General features: G+C 48.5%; 1 protein-coding gene across 6 annotated transcripts in view; it reads left to right on the forward strand.

The window, feature by feature from the left end:
• The window catches only part of ELP2 (elongator acetyltransferase complex subunit 2), a 1,268,509-nt gene that overhangs the window by 520,593 nt on the left and 725,582 nt on the right, over positions 1 to 22,334 (forward strand). For all 6 annotated transcript variants that reach the window (XM_086965323.1, XM_086965328.1, XM_086965324.1 and 3 more), the window contains exon 10: positions 21,040 to 21,135. In XM_086965323.1, coding sequence (XP_086821449.1) covers positions 21,040 to 21,135 — 96 coding nt within the window. The remainder of the gene's footprint in view (positions 1 to 21,039; positions 21,136 to 22,334) is intronic.

Below are 22,334 nucleotides of genomic sequence, written 5' to 3' on the forward strand. Positions count from 1 at the left end.
GGATCCGGCTGCACTCCGTGTAAAGCAGAGGTCTAGAAGGGAGGCTCAACGTCTGCTGGAAGAGCAGAGGTATTGTGAGTCTCATTCTGACTTGGAAGAAGGTGAGCTGGATGAAAATTATTTCGAGGATCTAGCAGAGGCTAGTGGTCTTGAGTTTTCTCCAGAGTGGGTTTTGCCATCAGGTTCTGATGTTCCGTCCAAAGATGTTCAGCCATATCATGTGGTGATGAAAAAAGCAGCGGGACTTTTGGGTTTAAAATTGCCAACTGTGGAATTTAAATCGAATCTGCTTACTGAGGTTCTTCATTCTCCGAGCTCAGCTGTGGAGCCATTGCTCCCTTTTAATGATGCTTTTACTGATCCCATCATGGAGGTGTGGAAGAAGCCTCTTTCTGCTCCTGCTGTCTCGAAAGGTGTGGCTCGGAGGTATAGATATATATATATAGCGCGGGGACATGCCAGTGGCGTAACCAGGCGCTTAATAAATGTCCAATAATAATAATAGAGTGGCTCCTGAGGACCCTGCCTTCTTGTCGACACACCCTTCTCCTGAAAGTTTGGTGATTCAAGCGGCATGTTCCAAGAAGTCAGTAGGTGCTTTTCCCCAAGTTCCTGGTGACAAGGAAGCTAAAAAGCAGGATCAAGTGGCCAAGAAAACTTTCTCTTCCGCGAGTATGGCGTTAAAATCAACAAATGCCACTTGCCTTATGGGAAGATATATCCACTCTCTTATGGACTCTGTACGTACGTTGATCCCAAAGGTTCCTGAAGACTGCAGAGGTGACTTTGAGGAAGTTTTATCTGACACTCAGGCGGCAGCTCGTCAGGTTATTCAGAGCGGCCTTGATACTGCAGATTCTGTGGCAAGGATCATGGGCACTGCTGTTGCCACAAGGCGTTCAGCTTGGTTAAAATCCTCAGATTTGTCTGCTGATGTGCAGTCTGCTTTGTTAGATCTGCCTTTTGATGGAGAAAGACTCTTTGGCAAAAAGGCAGATTCGGCCTTGGAGAGGTTTAAGGACAGCAGGGCGACTGCTAGATCTCTTGGTCTACAAGTAAGAGGTTCTACGGCCAGGAAATTCAGAGGCTTTGGACGCTCTTCTTTTCGTACATTTAGACAAGGTCAGCAGCAGCAGCAGCAGCAACAAAATACCTTGTATAAGTCTTACAGGGGAAGGCAAAGGGCGCGTCCTCGATGGCGTCAGGCCTCTTCCTCCTCCACCTCCTCCAACCCCCCAGCCACAGAAAAGCAGCCCTAGATCCGCCATCCAGGATCATGCTGGTCCGGTGGGGGGTCGGCTTACCCACTTTCTACAGGATTGGGAATCGGTTACATCAGATCTTTGGGTTCTCAATCTCGTAGAAAATGGGTATGCCCTTCCCTTTCGGGAATTCCCTCCAAAGTTCGAGGCATGTGGGCTGCTGAATTCATATCTGTGCATAGATCGCCACCTAGTGTTGGGTCCGGATGATTGCACATTGTTGTCCTGGAAGAGTCTTCGAAGTATCACAAGATAGGTGGCTCCTCCCCTGGACTACAGTGCGCATGGGCATCGCCTCCATCCCCAGATTGTTTTTTTCCGCCATTGGGTTCGGATGTGTTTCGGTTCCCTCTGTCGGAACCGATAGTTGTTCAACTTCTACTCGAGACCAAAAGGTCTTTAGGCTGGGCGTCGGTATAGTTGCGTACGGGTTTCTTTCTGACTCTCAGCCCCGATCTCTTGTTGCCCTTCCACGTGCTTTCGGCGCGGACGGGCCTACACTACACTTTTGCTATGGAGCGAACTCCGTTTAAGAAGTGCCCGGTGTGTAACTCTAAATATTCACACCTCGATGTGCACCCTGTGTGCAATACCTGCTTGTCACCGGATCACCGTGAAGACACCTGCATGGCGTGCTCCAGATTCCGGAGCAAGAAGACTTTAAAGATTCGTCGGGCCAATAGGCTCCAGGCTAAGTTGTCGGCTACGGCGCCCCCACCAGACGACATTTTCCAAGAATCTGTCGAGGGAGAAGACGACGGGCAAGGTTCGGACTCGAATCCCGCATCCGAGGGTGAGACCTACGACGCGGGTGAGGAGAACTTTGAAGAAGTCACCGACGAGGTAGGGGACGACGATCAGGCTTTTGCCACGATGGGAGATAGCTCGGAGGAGGAGCATCCCCACTCAGACTCAGGGGTTATTCCCCTTCATACGGCCCAGGTCGAGGGATCGCCTTCGGGCCTTACCCAAGATCTAACTATGAGTCCTACGTCCCCGCCTCCGGGCCCGGTCACGGACATTTATGAGCCATCACTTACGTCGAAGAAAACGAAAGTGAAGCCAACTGGTCACGCACCCTCGGATGCGAAACCGAAAGTGAAAGTTGCGCTGGTGAAGAAGGTTCTGGAGGCGTCAACTTCCAAGAAAACCAAAATGGCCGACTTGAAGAGCCACGCCAAAATGGCCGACCCGAAGCCTTCGGGGTCGGCGCCGAAGGCGAAGTCCTCCGACGCGGCTGCGTCGGCGCCGAAAGGGGTTGTGGACCCGAAGACGGCTCCGAAGAAGCGTCAGGGCGACGACGCGCATAGGCATGGGGCGTCGGCCCCGAAGAAAGGGCCTGCCGGTGATCAGGCTCTGGACGTTGAGGGGTCGCTCGAGCCGGTCCAGCCCTCTCCGGCCTGGACGAAGAAGGTTGCGGAATCCTTGCAGCGGATTCGAAAGGCCAGTGTGGTTCCCGCTCAGGACACCAGTGCACCTAAGCTCACGCCTAAGCCTGCGAGGGAGCAAACGCCTATCCGTTTCACCCTACCGCCCAAGTCGGCGCCGAAGGCCTTCGCGCCGAAACCGGCCGGATCCTCGAAGGAGGCATTAACGCCGAAGGCTGCCTTAGCGGTGTCGAAGCTGCGTCTCCAGCCGCTTGCGGAAGAGGAACGTCGTGCTGTAGTCATCAACGCCAACACCGGGAAACTGTCGCTCCTCAAGCGGAAGATCACGTCGGAGCCGGCGTTGGAACATTTTAAGATCCCTCTCAAAAACAAAAGGGACTCTGACGACTATGCGACTTTGGTGGAACCTCTGTCCCCACAGGCGTTGGAACACTCGCCGACGCATTCCGCTGCAGCCGATGCGGACGAGGAAGGTGCCGAGTACACCTACCCGGCGTACTCGGATCCGGAGGAGGAGCACGTACCTTGGTCCGCCGGAGGCGACACGGAAGACCCGCAATCGGGTCAGGACGCTCAACTTTTTGCGGCCAAAACGTCCCCGACGGAGGACTCGGCGGCCTTCAATGCTCTGATAGAGAGAGCTGCTGCGAACCACGACGTCGAGCTGCACTCTGACCCCGTGGATGCGGACTTCTTATTCGACACCTTCTCGGTAGCCGAAAAGCAAGTCAAAACGCTACCGATGCTTAAAGGGGTGCTTAAACATGCACCGGAGGTTTTCAAGGAGCCCACCCGAGCGCGTGTGGTCAACCCTCGCATCGACAGGAAATATAAGGCAGCGCCCACGGATCCCACATATATCAAGGGACACTTGCCATTGGACTCCTTGGTTGTTTCCAACGCTCGGAAGAGGGCAAATTCTCAGACTTCTGGTGACGCTCCTCCCCCAGACAAAGAGTCCAAGATCTTTGAGGCCTCGGGCAAACGGATTGCTGCACAGGCAGCTAATATCTGGAGAATATCTAACACACAAGCATTACTTGCACGTTATGATAGGGCCCATTATGACACATTAGAGGCCATACTACAACACTTGCCTGACCATTACAAAGAGGCAGGGGAGATGCTCATTCAGGAGGGTAAACTCATCACGAATGCATCCATCAAATGTGCACTGGATGTGGCGGACACGGCCTCCGGAGCTATTAATACAAGTGTGTTGCTCAGACGCCATGCCTGGCTTAGGATTTCGGGGTTCAAACCCGACATCCAAACTACGATACTAAATCAAACAGTGAATCCTGACCACCTGTTTGGCCCTGAGGTGGATGCCACACTGGAGAAAATGAAAAAGGATACGGAAACTGCCAAGTCAATGGGGGCTTTACAAAGTCAGCAGTTTCGGAGTGGCTCCTTTCGCCGCTCAAATTCCAGAGGCACCTCAAGAGGACAAGCATCCCAGTCCACACAATATTACAAGACTAACACCCAAGCCTCGTACAGCAACAAGGGTAGGGGTGGTTACAGAGGCAATAATATCAAAGGCAGGGGACGTGGAAACAATAGCTCCAGGTCCACCACCACCAACAAGCAGTGACGTCTTGTCACTGCCCCCCGACCATACAACACCGGTCGGGGGAAGACTCCAGCAGTTCCTGCCAGCGTGGAAGACCATCACCACGGACAGGTGGGTGAGGTCTATTATCCAGTACGGGTACTGTCTAGAGCTTACGTCCATTCCACCAGACATACCCCCAAGGAGCCGTCCTATGTCCGGCGAGCACTTGACCTTGTTGCAGCAAGAAGTTCTTGTCATGCTGCAAAAAGGGGCGATAGAGCTCGTTCCATTGCAAGAGCGGGGAACAGGGGTTTACTCCCTGTATTTTCTGATTCCCAAGAAGGACGGATCCCTCCGGCCGATCCTGGACCTCAGGCCCCTGAACTGGTACATCCTCTCGGAGCACTTCCATATGCTCACGTTGCAGCAGGTGCTTCCCCTGCTTCAACAGGGAGACTTCCTGGCTACGCTGGATCTGAAAGATGCCTATTTTCATATCCCCCTGCATCCTTCCCACAGGAAGTATCTCAGATTCACGATCTTAGACCAGCATTACCAGTTCAGGGTTCTGCCATTCGGGGTCACCACGGCACCGAGGGTATTTACAAAGTGCCTAGCGACTGTGTCGGCGCATCTCCGGCGCCAGCACGTCCACGTCTTTCCATACCTGGACGACTGGCTCATTCAAGCAAAAACAGAACAGCAGTGCGTCGACCACGTGTCACGCACCATTCATCTCCTGCACGATCTGGGATTCTCTCTGAACTACCCAAAGTCCCATCTCCAGCCCGCCCACGTGCGACAGTATCTGGGCGCGACAATCGACACTCTGGCAGCCACTGCGCAGCCGAATTCAGTGAGAATCGCCAGTATCCAGTCGCTGATCCAAAGATTCAGACCTCAACACTCGCTTCCAGCGAAAGTGTTCATGCAGTTGATAGGCATGATGGCCTCCTGCATCTCCATTGTCCCGCACGCGAGACTACATATGCGTCCGCTTCAGGAGTGCCTAGCACGTCAGTGGACTCAGGCTCATGGACAACTGACAGACCTAGTGTTGGTGAGCGGTCGGGCATACAACTCTCTGCATTGGTGGAATCCACAAAACCTTTGCAAGGGCCGACCATTCCAAGAGCCTGTCCCACAGATTATCCTGACGACGGACGCCTCTCTCCAGGGATGGGGAGCGCATGTACTCCATTACACTGTGCAGGGACTATGGACACTACAGCAGAGGAAGATGCACATCAATGTGTTGGAACTGATGGCGATCTTCATGGCCTTAAAGGCGTTCAAAGTACATCTGTGCAACAAGGTCGTGTTGATCCGGACGGACAACATGACGGCCATGTACTACATTCAGAAGCAGGGAGGCACACACTCTCCGCAGCTGTCTCATCTGGCTCAGAGCATGTGGAAGTGGGCCATTCAGAGGAACATCTTCCTCATGGCGGAGCATCTCCCGGGCAAGGACAATCAAATGGCGGATCTGCTCAGCAGGCACAGCCATCAGATGCACGAGTGGGAGCTACATCCATCAGTACTCCAACCGTACTTCCAAAGGTGGGGTCATCCAGAGATAGACCTATTTGCCACAAAGGAGAACGCAAAATGCCAAAGCTTCGCCGCCAGGTTCCCACACCCCCAATCACAGGGCAATGCGATGTGGATGAACTGGTCAGGCAGATTTGCGTACGCTTTTCCCCCAGCACCTCTGATACCGCTGGTGGCACGCAAGCTCAGGCAACACTCGATGACTCTCATCCTGGTTGCTCCAACGTGGGCTCGCCAACCATGGTACACCACGTTTCTGGAACTCTCCGTGGTACCGCATCAAAGGCTTCATCTCACTCCCAGCCTTCTGACGCAGAACCATGGCGACATTCAGCACCCAGATCCGCAACAGCTCAACCTGGCGATCTGGCTCCTGAAGTCCTAGAGTTTGGCTACCTCAATCTTCCTCCCGATTGCATGGACATCATTCGGGAGGCAAGGAAGCCCACTACTAGAGCTTGTTATGCGGCTAAGTGGAAGAGGTTCGTCATCTACTGTGCTAACCACAATATTGACCCGCTAGATGCTTCCATTCAAAATATCATCTGTTACCTTTTCCACTTGTATCAATGCAATCTAGCGTACTCTTTCATCCGCATTCACCTGTCTGCTATGGCAGCATACCTCCAGAATAGGCAGCACCTGTCACTCTTTAAGGTCCCTGCTATCAAGGCCTTTCTGGAAGGACTCAAAAGGGTCATTCCACCAAGGACTCCACCAGCTCCAGAATGGAACCTCAACGTGGTTCTTACGGGGCTGATGGGTCCTCCCTTTGAGCCACTGCACTCTTGTGAGCTTCAGTTTCTGACTTGGAAGGTTGCGTTCTTAGTAGCAATTACATCGCTACGGAGGGTTAGCGAGCTGCAGGCGCTCACCATCCAAGAACCTTTCTTCCAGGTACATGCTAACAGGGTGGTGCTCCGCACCAACCCTAAATTCCTGCCAAAAGTGGTATCACAGTTCCACATCAACCAGACAATCGAATTGCCGGTGTTTTTCCAAAACCCAGAGACGCTGGCGGAGCGCATGCTCCACACCCTTGATGTTAAGAGGGCCTTGATGTATTATGTAGACAGGACAAAGGATTTCCGCAAAACCAAACAACTTTTTGTTGCTTTTGCCACACACCACAAGGGAAACGCTATCTCCAAAGCGGGGATTGCTAGGTGGATAGTAAAGTGCATCCAGATCTGTTACGCTAAAGCTAAGCGCACTCTCACTGTCCCACCGAGGGCCCACTCCACCAGGAAGTTGGGGGCCTCTATGGCTTTCCTGGGTAACATTCCCTTAGAAGATATCTGTAGAGCAGCCACATGGTCTACCACACATACCTTCACTAAACACTACTGTGTAGACGTGCATTCCAAACAGCAGGCAGCTGTTGGTCAGGCTGTTCTAAAAACGCTTTTTCAGACTGCTGCAGCTGGCACGGGCGACCGCCGCTAATGGAGGGACTGCTATGTATTCTATGCACAGATATGAATTCAGCAGCCCACATGCCTCGAACTGCAAATGCTACTTACCAGTATGCATCTGTTCTTGGCATGTAGGGCTGCTGACATTCATATCGCCCACCCTCCTCCCCGGCGCCTGTAGCAGCTGCAGAATTCATTCATATACATACATATGCTCATAGCATGGTCATCACTCACATTCTTCACTCCATCTCTGCCAATGGCTAAAAACAATCTGGGGATGGAGGCGATGCCCATGCGCACTGTAGTCCAGGGGAGGAGCCACCTATCTCGTGATACTTCGAAGACTCTTCCAGGACAACAATGTGCAATCATCCGGACCCAACACTAGGTGGCCATCTATGCACAGATATGAATGTCAGCAGCCCTACATGCCAAGAACAGATGCATACTGGTAAGTAGCATTTGCATTACCCTCCTTGCCAGGGATATTGCTCAGAGGAACATCTGCTACTCCTACAGGAGGAAGTTCGAACTCTGTTGAGGAAGGGTGCGATAGAGGTTGTCCTGGAGCAGGAAAAAGGTCAGGGATGCTACTCCCGGTATTTTCTGATCCCCAAGGAGGATGGCAGGCTTCGTCCAATTTTGGATCTCAGGAACTTGAATTTTTATCTGAAACAGGAGAAATTCAAGATGCTCACCCTTGCACAGGTTCTTCAGGCACTGCTGGAAGAAGACTGGATGGTGTCGCTCGACTTGCAGGATGGGTACTTTCACATCCCCATCCTGAAGTCGCACAGGAAGTATCTCCGTTTTACGGTGGGATCGCAGCACTATCAGTTTGCGGTCCTTCCGTTTGGGCTTACTACTGCGCCTCGAGTCTTCGCCAAGGTGATGGCAGTGGTGGCAGCGCATCTCAGAAGGTCGGGGATCCCTGTATTCCCTTATCTGGACGACTGGCTGATCAAAGCAGAGTCGGCCGAGAGAGTGCTCCATCATCTGCGGGAGACAACCCAGTTGTTGTTCAGGTTGGGTTTTTCGATAAATGTACCCAAATCTCACCTGGTGCCCTCCCAGCGCAACCTGTTCATAGGTGCTGTACTGGACACAACTGTATTTCGTGCATTCCCTCCTCCTCAAAGGATTCGCGACATACAGGAAATGATTCCTTTGTTTTTCAATGGAGCGGCAGTACCAGTCCTGAAGGTCCTTCCCCTGCTCGGTCTGATGGCTTCTTGCATTCTGTTGGTCAACCATGCACGCTGGCACATGAGGGCGCTCCAGTGGTGCCTCCGCAGGCAGTGGTATCAGCACAACGGAGATCTCAGGGAGTCAGTGAGGATCTCCAGAGAAGCTGCGGCGGATTTGTCTTGGTGGGGCGTGGAAGGCAACCTGTCTCAGGGGAAGCCTTTTCAGCTGCCTCCTCCGGTGGACACAGTGATTACGGATTCATCCACTCTAGGGTGGGGTGCTCATCTGGGGGACCTGGAGGTCAAGGGTCTTTGGTCTCCAGAGGAAAGGTTGCTTCACATCAACCTTCTAGAATTGCGGGCGATAAGTCTGGCGCTCAAGGCCTTCCTCCCTTCCCTTCGCGGTCGGTCGATCCAAGTCCTGACGGACAACACGACCACGATGTGGTACATCAACAAGCAGGGGGGAGTGGGGTCGCAGTGTCTCTGCAGAGAGGCTCTGCGCCTCTGGTCCTGGGTTCAGGACCACCAGATTTGTCTGATGGCAAATCATCTGGCCGGAGTTCTGAACGTTCGTGCAGACGTTCTCAGTCGGCAGTTCTCTACCGACCACAAGTGGAGGCTTCACCCAAAGGTGGTGCGTCACGTCTTTCGGACGTGGGGGACTCCTCAGGTGGACCTGTTCGCTACTCGCGAGAATGCTCACTGCCCGTCCTTCTGCAGTCTCCAGTATCCGATGCAAGGAGCCTTGGGGGACGCGTTTCAGTTGAGTTGGGGAAATCAGCTCCTTCACGCGTTTCCTCCCATAACTTTGATTCCTCGGGTTCTGAGGAAGATTCGCCAGGACCGGGCCCAAGTCATATTGGTCGCCCCGGATTGGCCAAGAAGGGTGTGGTATACAGATCTTCTCCACCTCTCCTCTCACCCGCCGCTCCGTCTCCCTCTCAGGGCAGACCTCCCCTCTCAGATGGAGGGGCAGGTTCTACACCCCCACCTCCAGACATTGCACCTTCATGCCTGGGGATTGAAAGGGGCAACCTGATTTCCTTTTCTCTCACACCTGATGTGGTGGATGTTATCTTGTCGGCCAGGCGTGACTCCACTAAATCTGTCTATTCGTATAGGTGGTCTAAATTTGTCACTTGGTGTGGTGAGAATTCTATTGACCCTTTGAGAGCCCGTTTGTCTGATGTTCTCCAGTTTGCCCTTTCTCTGGCGCAGCAAGGGCTTGCTGTTGCTACGGTTAAGGGCTATCTTTCCGCACTGTCGGCTTTTCTCTGTTTGCCTGACCAGCCGTCTCTTTTTAAGTCTCCTGTAGTTTTAAGGTTTTTGAAGGGCCTCACAAATAAGTTCCCTCCTACTCCTTTTATTGTGCCTCAGTCGGACTTAAATCTTGTCTTGACCTTTTTGATGGGTGCTCCCTTTGAGCCTATTCATAAATGTCCCATGAGGCTTTTAACTCTTAAGATGGTCTTCCTCGTTTTAATAACCTCGGCAAGGAGGGTAAGTGAGCTTCAAGCTCTTAGTTCCAAGCCCCCTTTCTTGACCATTCATGCTGATCGGATGGTTCTTAGGACCAGGGCTGCTTTTCTTCCTAAGGTGGTGACTCCTTTCCACCTTGGTCAATCCATTACCCTCCCTACCTTTTATCCTCCCCCACATCCTTCCAAGGAGGAGGAGAGGTTACACCGTCTGGACCCTAAGAGGGCGGTGTCTTTTTATTTGGAACAAACTAAGGACTGTCGGTTGTATGACCAGCTCTTCATTGGCTTTGCTGGCTGCAAGAGAGGAAGAGCGGTCCATAAAAGAACTTTATCGAGATGGATCGTCCTCTGTATAAAGATCTGCTACTCTTTGGCCGGTAAGGATCCTCCAGAGGGTATAAGGGCTCATTCTACTAGAGCTAAGTCGTCTACCTCAGCATTGGCTAGAGGTGTTTCTGTAGAGGACATTTGTAGGGCGGCAACTTGGTCTTCCCTCCACACGTTCGCAAAGCATTACTGCTTGGACACTGAGGTGAGGAGGGACGGCCACTTAGCGCGCTCTGTCCTTCAGGATTTCCTGGTCTAGAAGAGTGGACACCCTCCTCCGGGAGTGGGGACTGCTGTGGGACTCTATTCACAAGGTGAGGAATCCACACGGCAGATGTATCTATCAGAAGAACAAGTTGCTTACCTTCGGTAACGCTTTTTCTGGTAGATACTATATCTGCCTGTGGATTCCTCACTGACCCACCCGCCTCCCTGTTGTCCACTCTTCTTCACCAGAGTTACTGTATTGTAATGTATATTTATTGTAATGTTAAGGAGATGTTTTCATTGCTTCACAATGTGTGTTTCTCCTTGGCTATTGTGTACTGTGTATACTTTGTATATTTCTACTGTCATTGGTCCGTCCGTGTGCCTCGATGGCACGGAAAAAAGGGCGGAACTGATGTCATCACGCCGGCGTGGGCCTATTGTAGGCGCCGGTGACGTCAGCGGAGTCGCGTGCGATGCCGTGTCTCTATGACGTCCAAGTCCACATTGGCGCGAGGCTACAAAAGGAATTTCCGAATGTTGCTGACGCAAGGGGATATTCACAAGGTGAGGAATCCACAGGCAGATATAGTATCTACCAGAAAAAGCATTACCGAAGGCAAGTAACTTGTTCTACAGATATATTGTTACCGAAGATAAGAAACTTGTGCATTGAGGACCGCCCAGCCCCTCGATCTTGGGGCAGAATCAAGAGTTTCAATGATCGTCTGACTTTCTGATATTGCCAGATGAATTGAGAAAAAATTCCGTCCAGTATGTTAAAGAACACCGGTTCTGGCTCCAGTAGCGAAGTAGATATAATATTTTTGGAAACATGGTGATTTTAAGTACATTACACCTACCTATTATTGAAATATACAGTTTGTTGATTCTTTTTAGATCTTGACTAGTTCTATCAACATGGGGAACCAGATTTGTTGTCCAAATAGAGCCCACATCCGCAGAGATGTCAATCCCGAGATAGGTGGCTATCTCGGTTCTACAGCGATCCTGCCAAGTAATATTGTTTTTGCAGACAATCCTAGTTGTATTAGCATCCAAGTGATATCCCGACTTCCTACCAAACTCTTTAGCTAAAATCTAAATCCACCCATTGAGTCAGGGTGTTCCATCGGGTCAGGGGTGACGACAGCTATGTATTCAGCATAAGCTAAAACCTTTTTGTTATACCCCCTGACCACTATTGGTTTAATCAGCTGATCTTGCATGATTGACCTAATTAACGGGTCAATGTGCAAAGCAAAGAGAATTGGTTAACAGGGACATCCCTGTCTTGTCCCACGGGCTACCACAATCTTTTCGGACTCCCTGCTCATCAATTGTATTCCTGCGTGTGGCTGTACATACATAGCTCCTATAGCCGATAAAATAAGGGGCCCAAACCCATTTGATCTTAAGTTGTCCCAAAGATATGCCCACTCAACCCGGTTGAAGGCTTTTTGGGCATCTAAAAGAATCAAAGCTATCTGTTCTTCTGAAGTATCCATCAAGTGAAACAGGGAGATTACCCGGCGCGCATGATCCATGGTATCTCTCCCTGGAATAAAACCATGTTGACTTGGAGTCACCAAGGAGGTGTTGACTGCCTAATCGGAGTGCAAGAATCTTCGAGTATAGCTTCTTGTCAGCATAAATGGAAATGGGGTGGTACGAGGCTGGATCCTCAGCAGGTTTACCTTTAAACTATGTCTGTGCCTTGCCAGGATTGCTGTGGGAGCCCCTTCTGCTGTACAGCTAGGAACAAATCAAAGAGCATGGGGGATAACTCTGATTGTATTCAATTCAATTGGAATTCTGTTGGGACCTGCTGCTTTACCTGCTGCCATCGCTTGTAGGGCATCGATAACCTCACTAATCGTAATATCTTCCTCCAATTCAGCCGGAATAGGGGGGTTGCTATCACCTACAAGCACAGTAGTCTCAATTGATTTATCCTCAGACTGATAGAGGTCCCTATAGAAATCCTCAAATACACTTACAATTTCTTGCGTATCTGTTACCAAAGTCCTGTCCTTCCTTTTTACCCTTGTAATGTTATTTGTAGCTGCCTTTTGTCTAAGGCGAAGTGCTAAGTGTTTGCCTGTATTTTCCCCATACTCATAGTTGTCCCTAGTATAAATTTGGAAGGCTTCTGCCAATGATTTATTGTAGAAGCCATTTATCCCAGCCTTTACCTTTACGATCTCTAATTGTAGTTGACCTTGTAAGTCCACTTGTTTTTGGGCGATGGCGGCAGTATCCCCCTCCTCACATTTCGTCAGCTGATCCGTTAATCAACATAACTCCTCCTGTTGACTTTTCCTACGCTGCCCTACGAAGCTGACAATCTCCCCCCCTTAACCCGGCCTTGAACGCACCCCATACTATTTCCCTAGAAGACCTAAACCTATTGATGTCAAAATACTGTTGTGTGCACCCCTAATATGTTCCACAGACCCCTCTGCAACCAATAGTTTCCTATCAAAGGTCCACCTTGTTACGCTCCGTTTTATACCCCTGCACCATAATATCTCAAATCAAAGGGTTATGATCCGATAGTACCTTCGGCATCTTCCTCATATTTGCACCATCCATAAGGGCAGAGGAGGCAAAAAAATATTCAAGCCTAACATATTTCCTATGGGGGCACGAAAAATATATATAACCTAGATCTCTTGGCTTCCTAGAGGCCATGGCTGGTGGTCAAAGCCACTAAAGCTTTGTACACCTGGGGCTTTCTCTCCTGGTAATCCTTGGTAAAGGGACCACTTGCATCCAAATGAATGTTAAAATCCCCACACATAAGGGGGAAAGGCCAAGAAGCTAATTCTAACTCCAATTCCTCAAGTGTCCCTGCGTCATGTAGATTTGGCCCACAGACCGTGCATACTGTAGGCCCATCTGATAACGAGGCTATGGCCCATCGCCCCCCATTTATCTGATAGCATGCGTTTTGCATATGGTAATCGATTGGAAATATGGATCGCGACCCCTCTAGAAGTGGTAGTCCGGGTGGAGCAGATTACCTGAGTATAACCTGGGATTAAATTAAGCCCTCTTTGCTGGCAGGCGATGTGGGTTTCTTGTTTGCAGATTACGTCTGCCCCTAACGACCTAATTATCTCATTTTACTCTAACCTTCTTCCCCCCTATTGTTTAATCCACCTACATTAATTGCGCAGTTAACTTACACATTACTGAGGCAGACTGTACACCTAAATAGATTACTTTACATTTCTAACGAAATAGTGTAATAAATCTCATTCCTGAGATAGTAAATATCCTTCTGCTTTTCTCTTTTTTTCTCCCTCCCCCCACCTCCAACCTGAACCTCCTCCTCCCTACCCCCCCCAGTCACCCCCTCCCCCACCCCCAGCAATTCAACCCCACCACCTCCTCCATCACCGCCCTCCCCCAAACGGGAAAAACAGACCTGAGCTGGTTTGAAAGTGATGAAAGGCGGTTCCTCTTCCAACTAGTGGCCTATTGTGAGTACATAGATAAAAGAACATATCTAGTAACTCCATACCCCATCAACGAGCTTGGAGACAATAAAAGACAATAAAGAGACAAAAAATAAACAATTTGTGTGATTTAGCCCCGTGGCCCCCCTCAATACTTATTTGTCATTCCCCCTTATTTTACAATTCTTCCCCTTGATGATTGTGCAGGGGGAAAAAAAGGACAATTATTTTCCGCCTGAAGACAAGAACTCTTTAGCCTGAATTTCAGAAGTAAATAATTTGGTACTGTTTCCTCAAACTACTTTCAGCCGGGCCGGGTTTAATAAAAAAGGCCTGTGCCCCTTTCTCCTGGAAAGGTCCAATCATTTGGCGCAAGGTCCACCGGCGTTCCACGGTGACGTGGCAAAAATCAGGTCTTGTGAAAAATGAGATTTCATCCCGACCTGCTGAGCCTCTGGTCTAGCCTTTACAAATATATTATGGTGCAGCATGAAGGTACCAAAGTACATTTAGAGTGCCCTTGGTTTGGCATCAACGTTAGCAGGCTGCCGAATAGTAAATAGGACCTGATGCGCTCTTTGTACTTCATGTAGCCAGTTCCAACCTGGGTAGCCATGCTAGCATGTGATTCTGATGGCATTTTTCAAATCGTCTTCTTTCTTACACACTGGCTTGTCTTTGGAAGGCTGAAATGCAAAGAAATACCATTGATTATAAATGTTCTACTTTTCAGTAATTCCACGTCTCCCGATAAAGACGGTACCTCACTTGTGTGGGTGGGACTGGTGCCTGTTACAGGAGCGCGATATAGACACATTTTTTTCAACTGAAAACTGCCCCTTTTTTCCAATGTGGGGAGCTGTGCATTGTGGATCCTAGCTCAGTTGGCACCTTGAGAAACCTAGAAAACCTGTACATTGTTTTAAGCTAAACACCTAGGAAAAACCAAGGTGGAGCGACTTGCATGGCTTCCACCAGAATTGGTACCCAAGATACCTTGCAAAGTTTGACTACAAAGCATATTTCTCACATCTCAGTGAGGAAAACTTCTGGAATCAGCAGGGAGCCATAAATGTCCTACCACCTATCATTCCCCCAAGTCTCCTGATAAAATGGCACCTCACTTGTGTGGGTATGGCTGGTGCCCACAGCAGAAAAGACACCAAAACATGAACACATCACATTTTTCACAGAAACATTACCCTTTTTTATGTTGCGATGTGGCTAGCTATGGATTTTGGGCCCTAGCACAACGGCAACTAGGGAAACCTAGTGAACCTGTACATTGTTTGACACTAGACACCCAGGGGAATGATTTGTGTGAAAACCTCAAAGCCTGACTAAAACCAAACATTTTCAAATATTTTTTTGATGGAAAATTCTGGAATCTCGAGGGAGCCACAAATGTCCTGCAACCTACCATTCCCCTAATTCGCCAGCTAAAATAGTACTTCACTTATGTGAGTAGGCCGAATGCCTATGACAGGAAAGGCCTTGAAATAAAATGTGAAGACATCAACATTTTCTGTCCCAAAATTGATTTGATTTGGCGATAGGGGTAGCAGATTTTTTTGGGCCGGGGATCGATGGCCAGCCAAGGAATCCTACCCAACCCCGACATTTCTGAAAACTAAACACCCAGGGCAGTCAAGGCTGGTGTGCCTCACGTAGAACTGCAAGGTGTCCTTACCCACAATGCCATGCAAACCTAAAATGTTGCCTCAAATTGCACATTTTTCTGGCATTTCTATGACATACACTTCGGGAATCATCAGCAGGGCCGGACTGGGAACCGAAACCAGCCCTGGCAAACTGCTCCACCGGCCCCACTTGGGGGGAGGAGGGGGCATCCGAGCTGTTTGCGAGGGCCGATTTTGTTACAGGGGGTCGATATTGCTGACCCCATGTAACAAAAACAGACCCCAGTGGTCCAAAACCGGCCCCCCAACCTGCCAGCCAACTGGGGAAACGCCCAGTGCCTGCTACGGCCAGTCCTGCCCTGATCATCAGGAATATACAAAATTCCTACCACCCAGCGTTCCTCAACTTGTCCCGATAAAATGCTACCTCACATGTGCGGCTTGCATAGTGCCTGCGACAGGCACACATCAAACCAAGGTCGATGGGATTCTAATGGAGCAACTCTCATTGACACAAGTTTGATTTGTGCCTGACAGAGGCACTAAGCACAGCCACACAAGTGGAGTAGCATTTTTATCGGTACGAGTGGGGAAACGCTGGGTGGTAGGACTTTTATTAGGTCACTGAGGTTTGCAGAAGTTTACCTCAGAGAAATGCAAGGAAAAGGCATGGCATTGTGGATATGGAAATGTTGCTGGATCCACATCATCTTAGACTCTCCCAGATGTTTCGTTTTCAGAAATAAAGCAAACACAAGGAGATGATGTACGGAGAACTAAAACCTTTCAGATACTCACCCCCCAGTCACTATTAGACCTGGGATGAATCCATCATCGTTCTTTAGCTCACCTCACCTCACCACCCCAGTTCAGACCCAGCCACATGCAAATCAGTCTTGACCCTGTTTCTCATGGGAACATTCCAGCTCAAACTGCCAAGTCAGGTCTTTCCTGGAGCGGAAACAAGCATCCTGGGACCGGTTCCGGGATAACACCCATCACTAGCCAGGCTGATTGTTTCAAACTTCCCCATAAATCCGAATCTTTACATGATCCTTATAAAATCATTGATATCTTTAACAAAATATGAACTAAGGACGCATTACAACAATGTACAACACATTTCAACGTGATGCAGTTTTCCACTTGTTGCGCTCTAATACAGCTCAACACAAGTATGATCACGAGATCAATATCACATCTTACGTGTCTTATGACCACATGGCGTCTCACACTGCTCAACCCCGTATTAATACTCCCCAAATCCATACATTAGACTACATGCATGCCCACTCTGGCAATGTAGCGAAAACTCTCCACAATTCCACCACCAAAAATTGGCACTTATTAGCCCAATTGATGAGTGTTAGTTATGTTAATTAGATTAATTGCATCCTCGTCCGCATTCTCAACCAAAAATCTGTTGACGCTCTAAATAAAATAATTAAGAGCGACAATGCATAGCATCTGGACTCTCTGGGTCTTTAAAAGATTGAGTCAAAGCCAATCAGATAAACGTACACAAGACAGAGTTCCAAATTAAACCTTATAGGTTTATTCAATATTTAGATCATGACAGAAGGAAAACATTGGTTAGTCAATAGTATTCAGTGACTCCTAGTACATCAAAACCAAATAATGACAGCATCAGCATAAGTTCTACCTCCAAAGAAGGCAAGCAATCACAGCAAAGTATAGTTCAGCAGGATAGCCAACATAGTCTGCCTCCAAAGAAAAGCCCAAAAAGACTAGCACATGTTCCAAAACATCATATTTTGTGGGGTTTTAGACAGAAAAGCCACTCATATTTAGTGGTGAGATGTGAAGAAATATGGTTGAACTACCAATATATAATTCCAGTAAACCAGTAAGTATCATGATACATAAGATGCAGTTAATAAGATAAATAAAAAAACACCTACTTCTACCACATATTAAATAAAAGAAATAATAATAAAAAGGTGCGTGTAGGAAGGTGGCTACCTGACTATGGTTACCCCAGATTTTTTGCCTTGTGTTTAGCTGGTTTTCGACTTAGTTGGCCTGGTTCCCTGCTAATCAGGGCCCCAGGCTATCTGCTCTCTCTTCAAAATGAATTCCATGTACCCTAGGTGCATAACTAGATTGGCTTGGGTCACCTTATCAGCCCCTGTACAGAGCACTATAGGTGCCCAGGGCATAGGTGCATCCAAGGCCTACCAGGGGCTGCAGCATATCTTTTGACACCCCTGGCTGGCTATCTAAAATTGACACAACTGGCTGATCACTCAGCTGGGGCAAGGTGGTGTAAATCACCCCTTGCTTAGATATAGTATGCCTATATCTAAACCTAACTGGACACATATATACCTATCAGTCACTCCTATGGCAGGCCTCATCAATCCTGGAGGCAGAGTGCGTGGTTTAATGTGAGATGAAGCTCTGGCATGAGCTGAGCCTGTCTGCAGCTGTCGGGAACAACTCCCTAAGCTTTTCCGGGATAATGCCAAACCATATACTATTAAGTGCATTATAATCCTCGCGGTTATATGTTAACTTTGGTTTGGCTTTATCAAAACATGTTGTGTAAGGTGTCATACGATTTGGAATACTATCCCCTCGACAGTTCTGTCGACGGGGATAGCATTCCACCCCTCTAGAGGGAGAAGACATGTTACTTTACTGAAACGCGGGTGGTTTTTAAAAGAGCCTCAGATCCACAAAATGGATGCTTCTGCCACAGACACAAGTCTGACCTCCTGCTGCAGACCGAAACTCAGCAGAGGAGGCCTGGACAAAGGCTTTCCTGTCGCAAGGAGGTGTTATACCACCCCAGATAGGAGATAGTGGATTGTAGCAGGGAGGTTTGAAAGAAACCAGACACTGCCTGGGGAGCACAAGGCTTCCCCTTGCATAATCCGGCCAAACCGGTTCTGGGGCACACCAGCCCCTGTCCCAGCGCGGCCTGGATCAAAGGAAAGGGGTGTATCCACCCCCTTCCTGGGTCCCACCCATAGGAGGGGACCAAGCAGGTAATCCAGCTCCCTAGATTGGTATAAGAATGGGAGCAGTGCCAACGCACTCAGATTATCCTGATGAAACATTTGAAACGAAACTCTGGACCCTTCGACATCCTACTCAACGTAGAAGACTGAAGAATCTCCCTTGCGTTCAAGGAGTGACCACCCTGTGCAAACAGGCACCATCCAGCACCTTGACGTCTGCTTTGTTGCAGTTCCCGCCGGAACTCGAGCGACAGAGATCGACGAGATCAAGCTTGCCTGCCTTCTTACAGCCCGATCCACAGTCCCTGCAGAGCTGAGACCCGTGGAGGCGACCGGAAGCGTGGGGCACGCCATCTTGAAAAGACCACGAGATGCTGACCGTGCAGCCCACGAGTGACCCTCGAAGCTGTACACCGGGGTTTGAGAAGCCCCAACCCTGAGCCACTCTTGCACCGAAGCTCACCCCTCTACACTCGACGAGTGCTGCGTGGGGCCCTTCTGTTTGCTTTGGCTCGACGCGTTGGCCCGGTCACTTGCCAGCTGGCTTGTGGCCCCTGTGCCGACGAAAACCTAAAACCAACTTGCAATTCTGGTTGCTCCAGACTTTACCAGCTCCTCTGAAAAGGAGCACCCGCTCTGACCCTCCTGGTCCGAGTGAGAAGCAACCTTCCAGTCCTGCGTGGATTGCTCTTGCCAAGTGTTGTTTGCTCCGATCTTGAAGCCGACAGCGCCGACGGTGAGAGCCTGCATCGGACAACTCGTGACCCGCTCCTGGACGTCGCAGATGCCCCAGAGCCCACGTGACAGCGGAGAGAAGCTCCTCGACAACCACCTGATTGCGCCCGACATTGCCTGGTTCCGTCCTGGTTCCACCCTGGTCACTGCTGAGTGACCCAGACTCTGTCCCCTCTGCTTTCAGGTACTTTTCTACTCTGATCCACCCTTGGATCACACCGGACACTTCTCCTTCACTTCGCCTGCAGCATCTTCAGCTTCAAGCACCAAGAACCTGCGTGACGAAACCCGACGCCACTTCGACCCTATGCACCCGCTTCCTGTGGGTGTGGTAACATTGCAACGCCGGTGTTCCCACACTGGTACACACCTCTAGGGTCTGTGTCTAAAGTTTTGTCCATCTAGGTTCAGTGGAAGTATCCTAAAACTCTATTTGTGTAACTTTTACGCACCATTGACTTAGCATTGGTGCATGCGTGTGCTTTAAGCGCTGTACCCGAATCCCGCGGGCTTTTCCCGACTTCAGCATTGCTTGTCCCGACTGCTCCCAGCGATTCCCTAGGCCCTAGGCCTAACCACTGTTCGATTGGTATCTCTTATACCACTTTCTTAATATATGGTTTGAGTGGCCACCCGCCCTCATCCATAATTGTGCAACTTTGTATGTTATACTGTGCTTTTGATTTAACGTTTGTGCCCCTTTGCTCATAAAGAGTACTGGGGATTATTTTAGAAATAAACACATATATTTTTATAATATATACGTGTGTGGTGTCCTTTCATTTGATATTACAGGATTGTGATTGGTAAAACAGCTCGCTTAACACGACCTCTTGAGTTTAGCCTTTAAGGCTGCTTAGTCTATGCTACCATTAAGATAGCTTGTCTATAAGGTTGACTTACAACCAGACACCATAAGAGATTGTTTGGACTGATACAAGGTGGTTCCAGAATTGGAAACATCATATATCAGGCCAACTTCTCACAGTGCGTATAGCAAATGAAGCATTATTATTATTATTTAGGCTTGTATAACGCAACAGCTACCCACTAGAGGTCTTGAAGCCAGGTAGATCGCAGCTCAAGTATGTATGTATCTAACTGAAATGAAAAAGTAAATGACATGACGTTTACATTATACAGAAATACAATAGACAGTTTGATTAATGAATGGTCCCTAGGAAAGGCTCGTGCCAAAGTCCTGTAAAGTTATAAAGACTGGAATATCCGAACATGGCTTCATAGAAAAGAACACATAATATAGCACACTTGAAGCGTCTGTTGAATGATTAATGATTTTACTGAATTGGAAAAACGCACAAGGACACAAAGAGATACTAAGTATTTGCGCATGTTAAAATAAAAGTGCACTATTACTTTGCAATTTAAGCTAACAGGCCAAGTCAGGTTAGCTTAGGTTTACCTAAAGTAGGCATTATTTTTCTGTTTAATAAAAACACTAACAGGTTTAACGATAGTGGTAGGCGTTGTAATGTTATTAATTTGGTAGATTTGATGGCAGATCACCAAAGTAATTTACTGTACTTTCTAATGTGTCTTGTCCAAAATCATGATACAAGAGTGGCTATCAGCTCGAAAGATCACAAATGTTCACATAATACTATTTGTATTTATTTTTCGTTTCCCAGTGATGAACAAGTGACTTGAGGAGTTACAGTTTTTGCAGTCCTCAGTCATCTGGAAATGTTGATTATCACTATCATCTATGATCGAATTTCAAATCACATTTAAGTTTGTGTACATTTGTCTTAACATGCTAAATATAGGTCAGCTGCGTTCTTAATGTAGCATGTTTTATTATTTGATTTAGATGCAGAGGCCCAGTATGCAGTTACTCTAGAGACTTTGCTTTCTGGACATGAGAACTCTGTATATGCTGTTCACTGGCAACCTTCATTTATAAAAGGTAAGAAAGGAAATGTAGTGTACCGATTTGTGGTTACACTGATAATTGAGGAAAGCCAGTAGGTTTGGCTTTTGGACTGTAACTGAACACATCCTACAGGCTTGCGAGCACAAAGGCCAAAATAACTACAGAGAATTCTTTTCGAAGAAACAATACGGCACACAAGCATGCAGACAAGCACACATGCATAGAGACATCAGTGCACAGAGAACACCAGCCATACATAAACACTCTATGGCAGGGGCACAGAGTGATGTGCATCAGCAGAGCACAGGATTATTTGCAGCATGGGTCACAAAGTGATGTGTACCGGAGTGCTAAAGAATGTGTCTCGTGTGAGCCATTCTTGGCATGTCCTATAAGACTGCTAGGTGAAGTGCCTAACGTGAGCCCAGGAGATGTGCCTACAGTGAAGCCTGCAAAGCTATGCTTCATTGGAGCACCTCATGGGGGCAACAGCTGTGGGGACCAATGGGATCACACTGTTCTGTGTATTGGTGACTCGGTTGTTGTGAATTCCGGAAGATGTACTTTTATGGGACACAGCTCTGTGAATCATAGTGGCACAGATTGATATGCGTTAGGGGATGTGCCTAAAGTGGTGTGTCACACATTCACCCAACTCTGGGTGTTCAGCGATCAGCATTTGCATACTGCAATTTTCACCTGTAGTTATTATGTTCAAAGCAAAATGAAAATTCTCAAAATGCCAGGCTCCAGGGTCTAGAATAGTAGCACAGGGTATGGGCCACTTGGTTCTATGCACATGGATAGTATGATAGAAAATAAACTCGAAGTACGCCTCTGTTCATTTTGATGTTATCATGAAATGTTTTTCTTTTGGTTCTTCATAGCTCTTTGAGCTTCCTCTCTTTCTGCCTTCTGGTTAAGAAACAAATGCCTCTACTAACAGAGTTATTGTGCTTGCATCATGAAATTTCAGTAGCCATTACAAAACGTATCTGAAAGAAATAGGTTAGTGTTAGATTCCTTACCTTAGAATATCCCCAGGCGTCAGACTGGATCCGGAAAGTTTTGCACCCCTGCGCGTCGGTAGGCGTAGTTGGTGCCAGGATGATGTCGTCGGAGTACATAGACGCAGCCCTCGCGCACTGATGTCAGTTCTTCTTTTTTCTGCGCCAGCTAGCGCAGATCTGGAAGAGCAGTACTCCTTAGTTACTTTTTGATTAACTTTTTAC

This window comes from Lissotriton vulgaris, chromosome 4_1 (genome assembly GCF_964263255.1).
Source record: "Lissotriton vulgaris chromosome 4_1, aLisVul1.2, whole genome shotgun sequence".
Classification (NCBI taxonomy): domain Eukaryota; kingdom Metazoa; phylum Chordata; class Amphibia; order Caudata; family Salamandridae; genus Lissotriton; species Lissotriton vulgaris.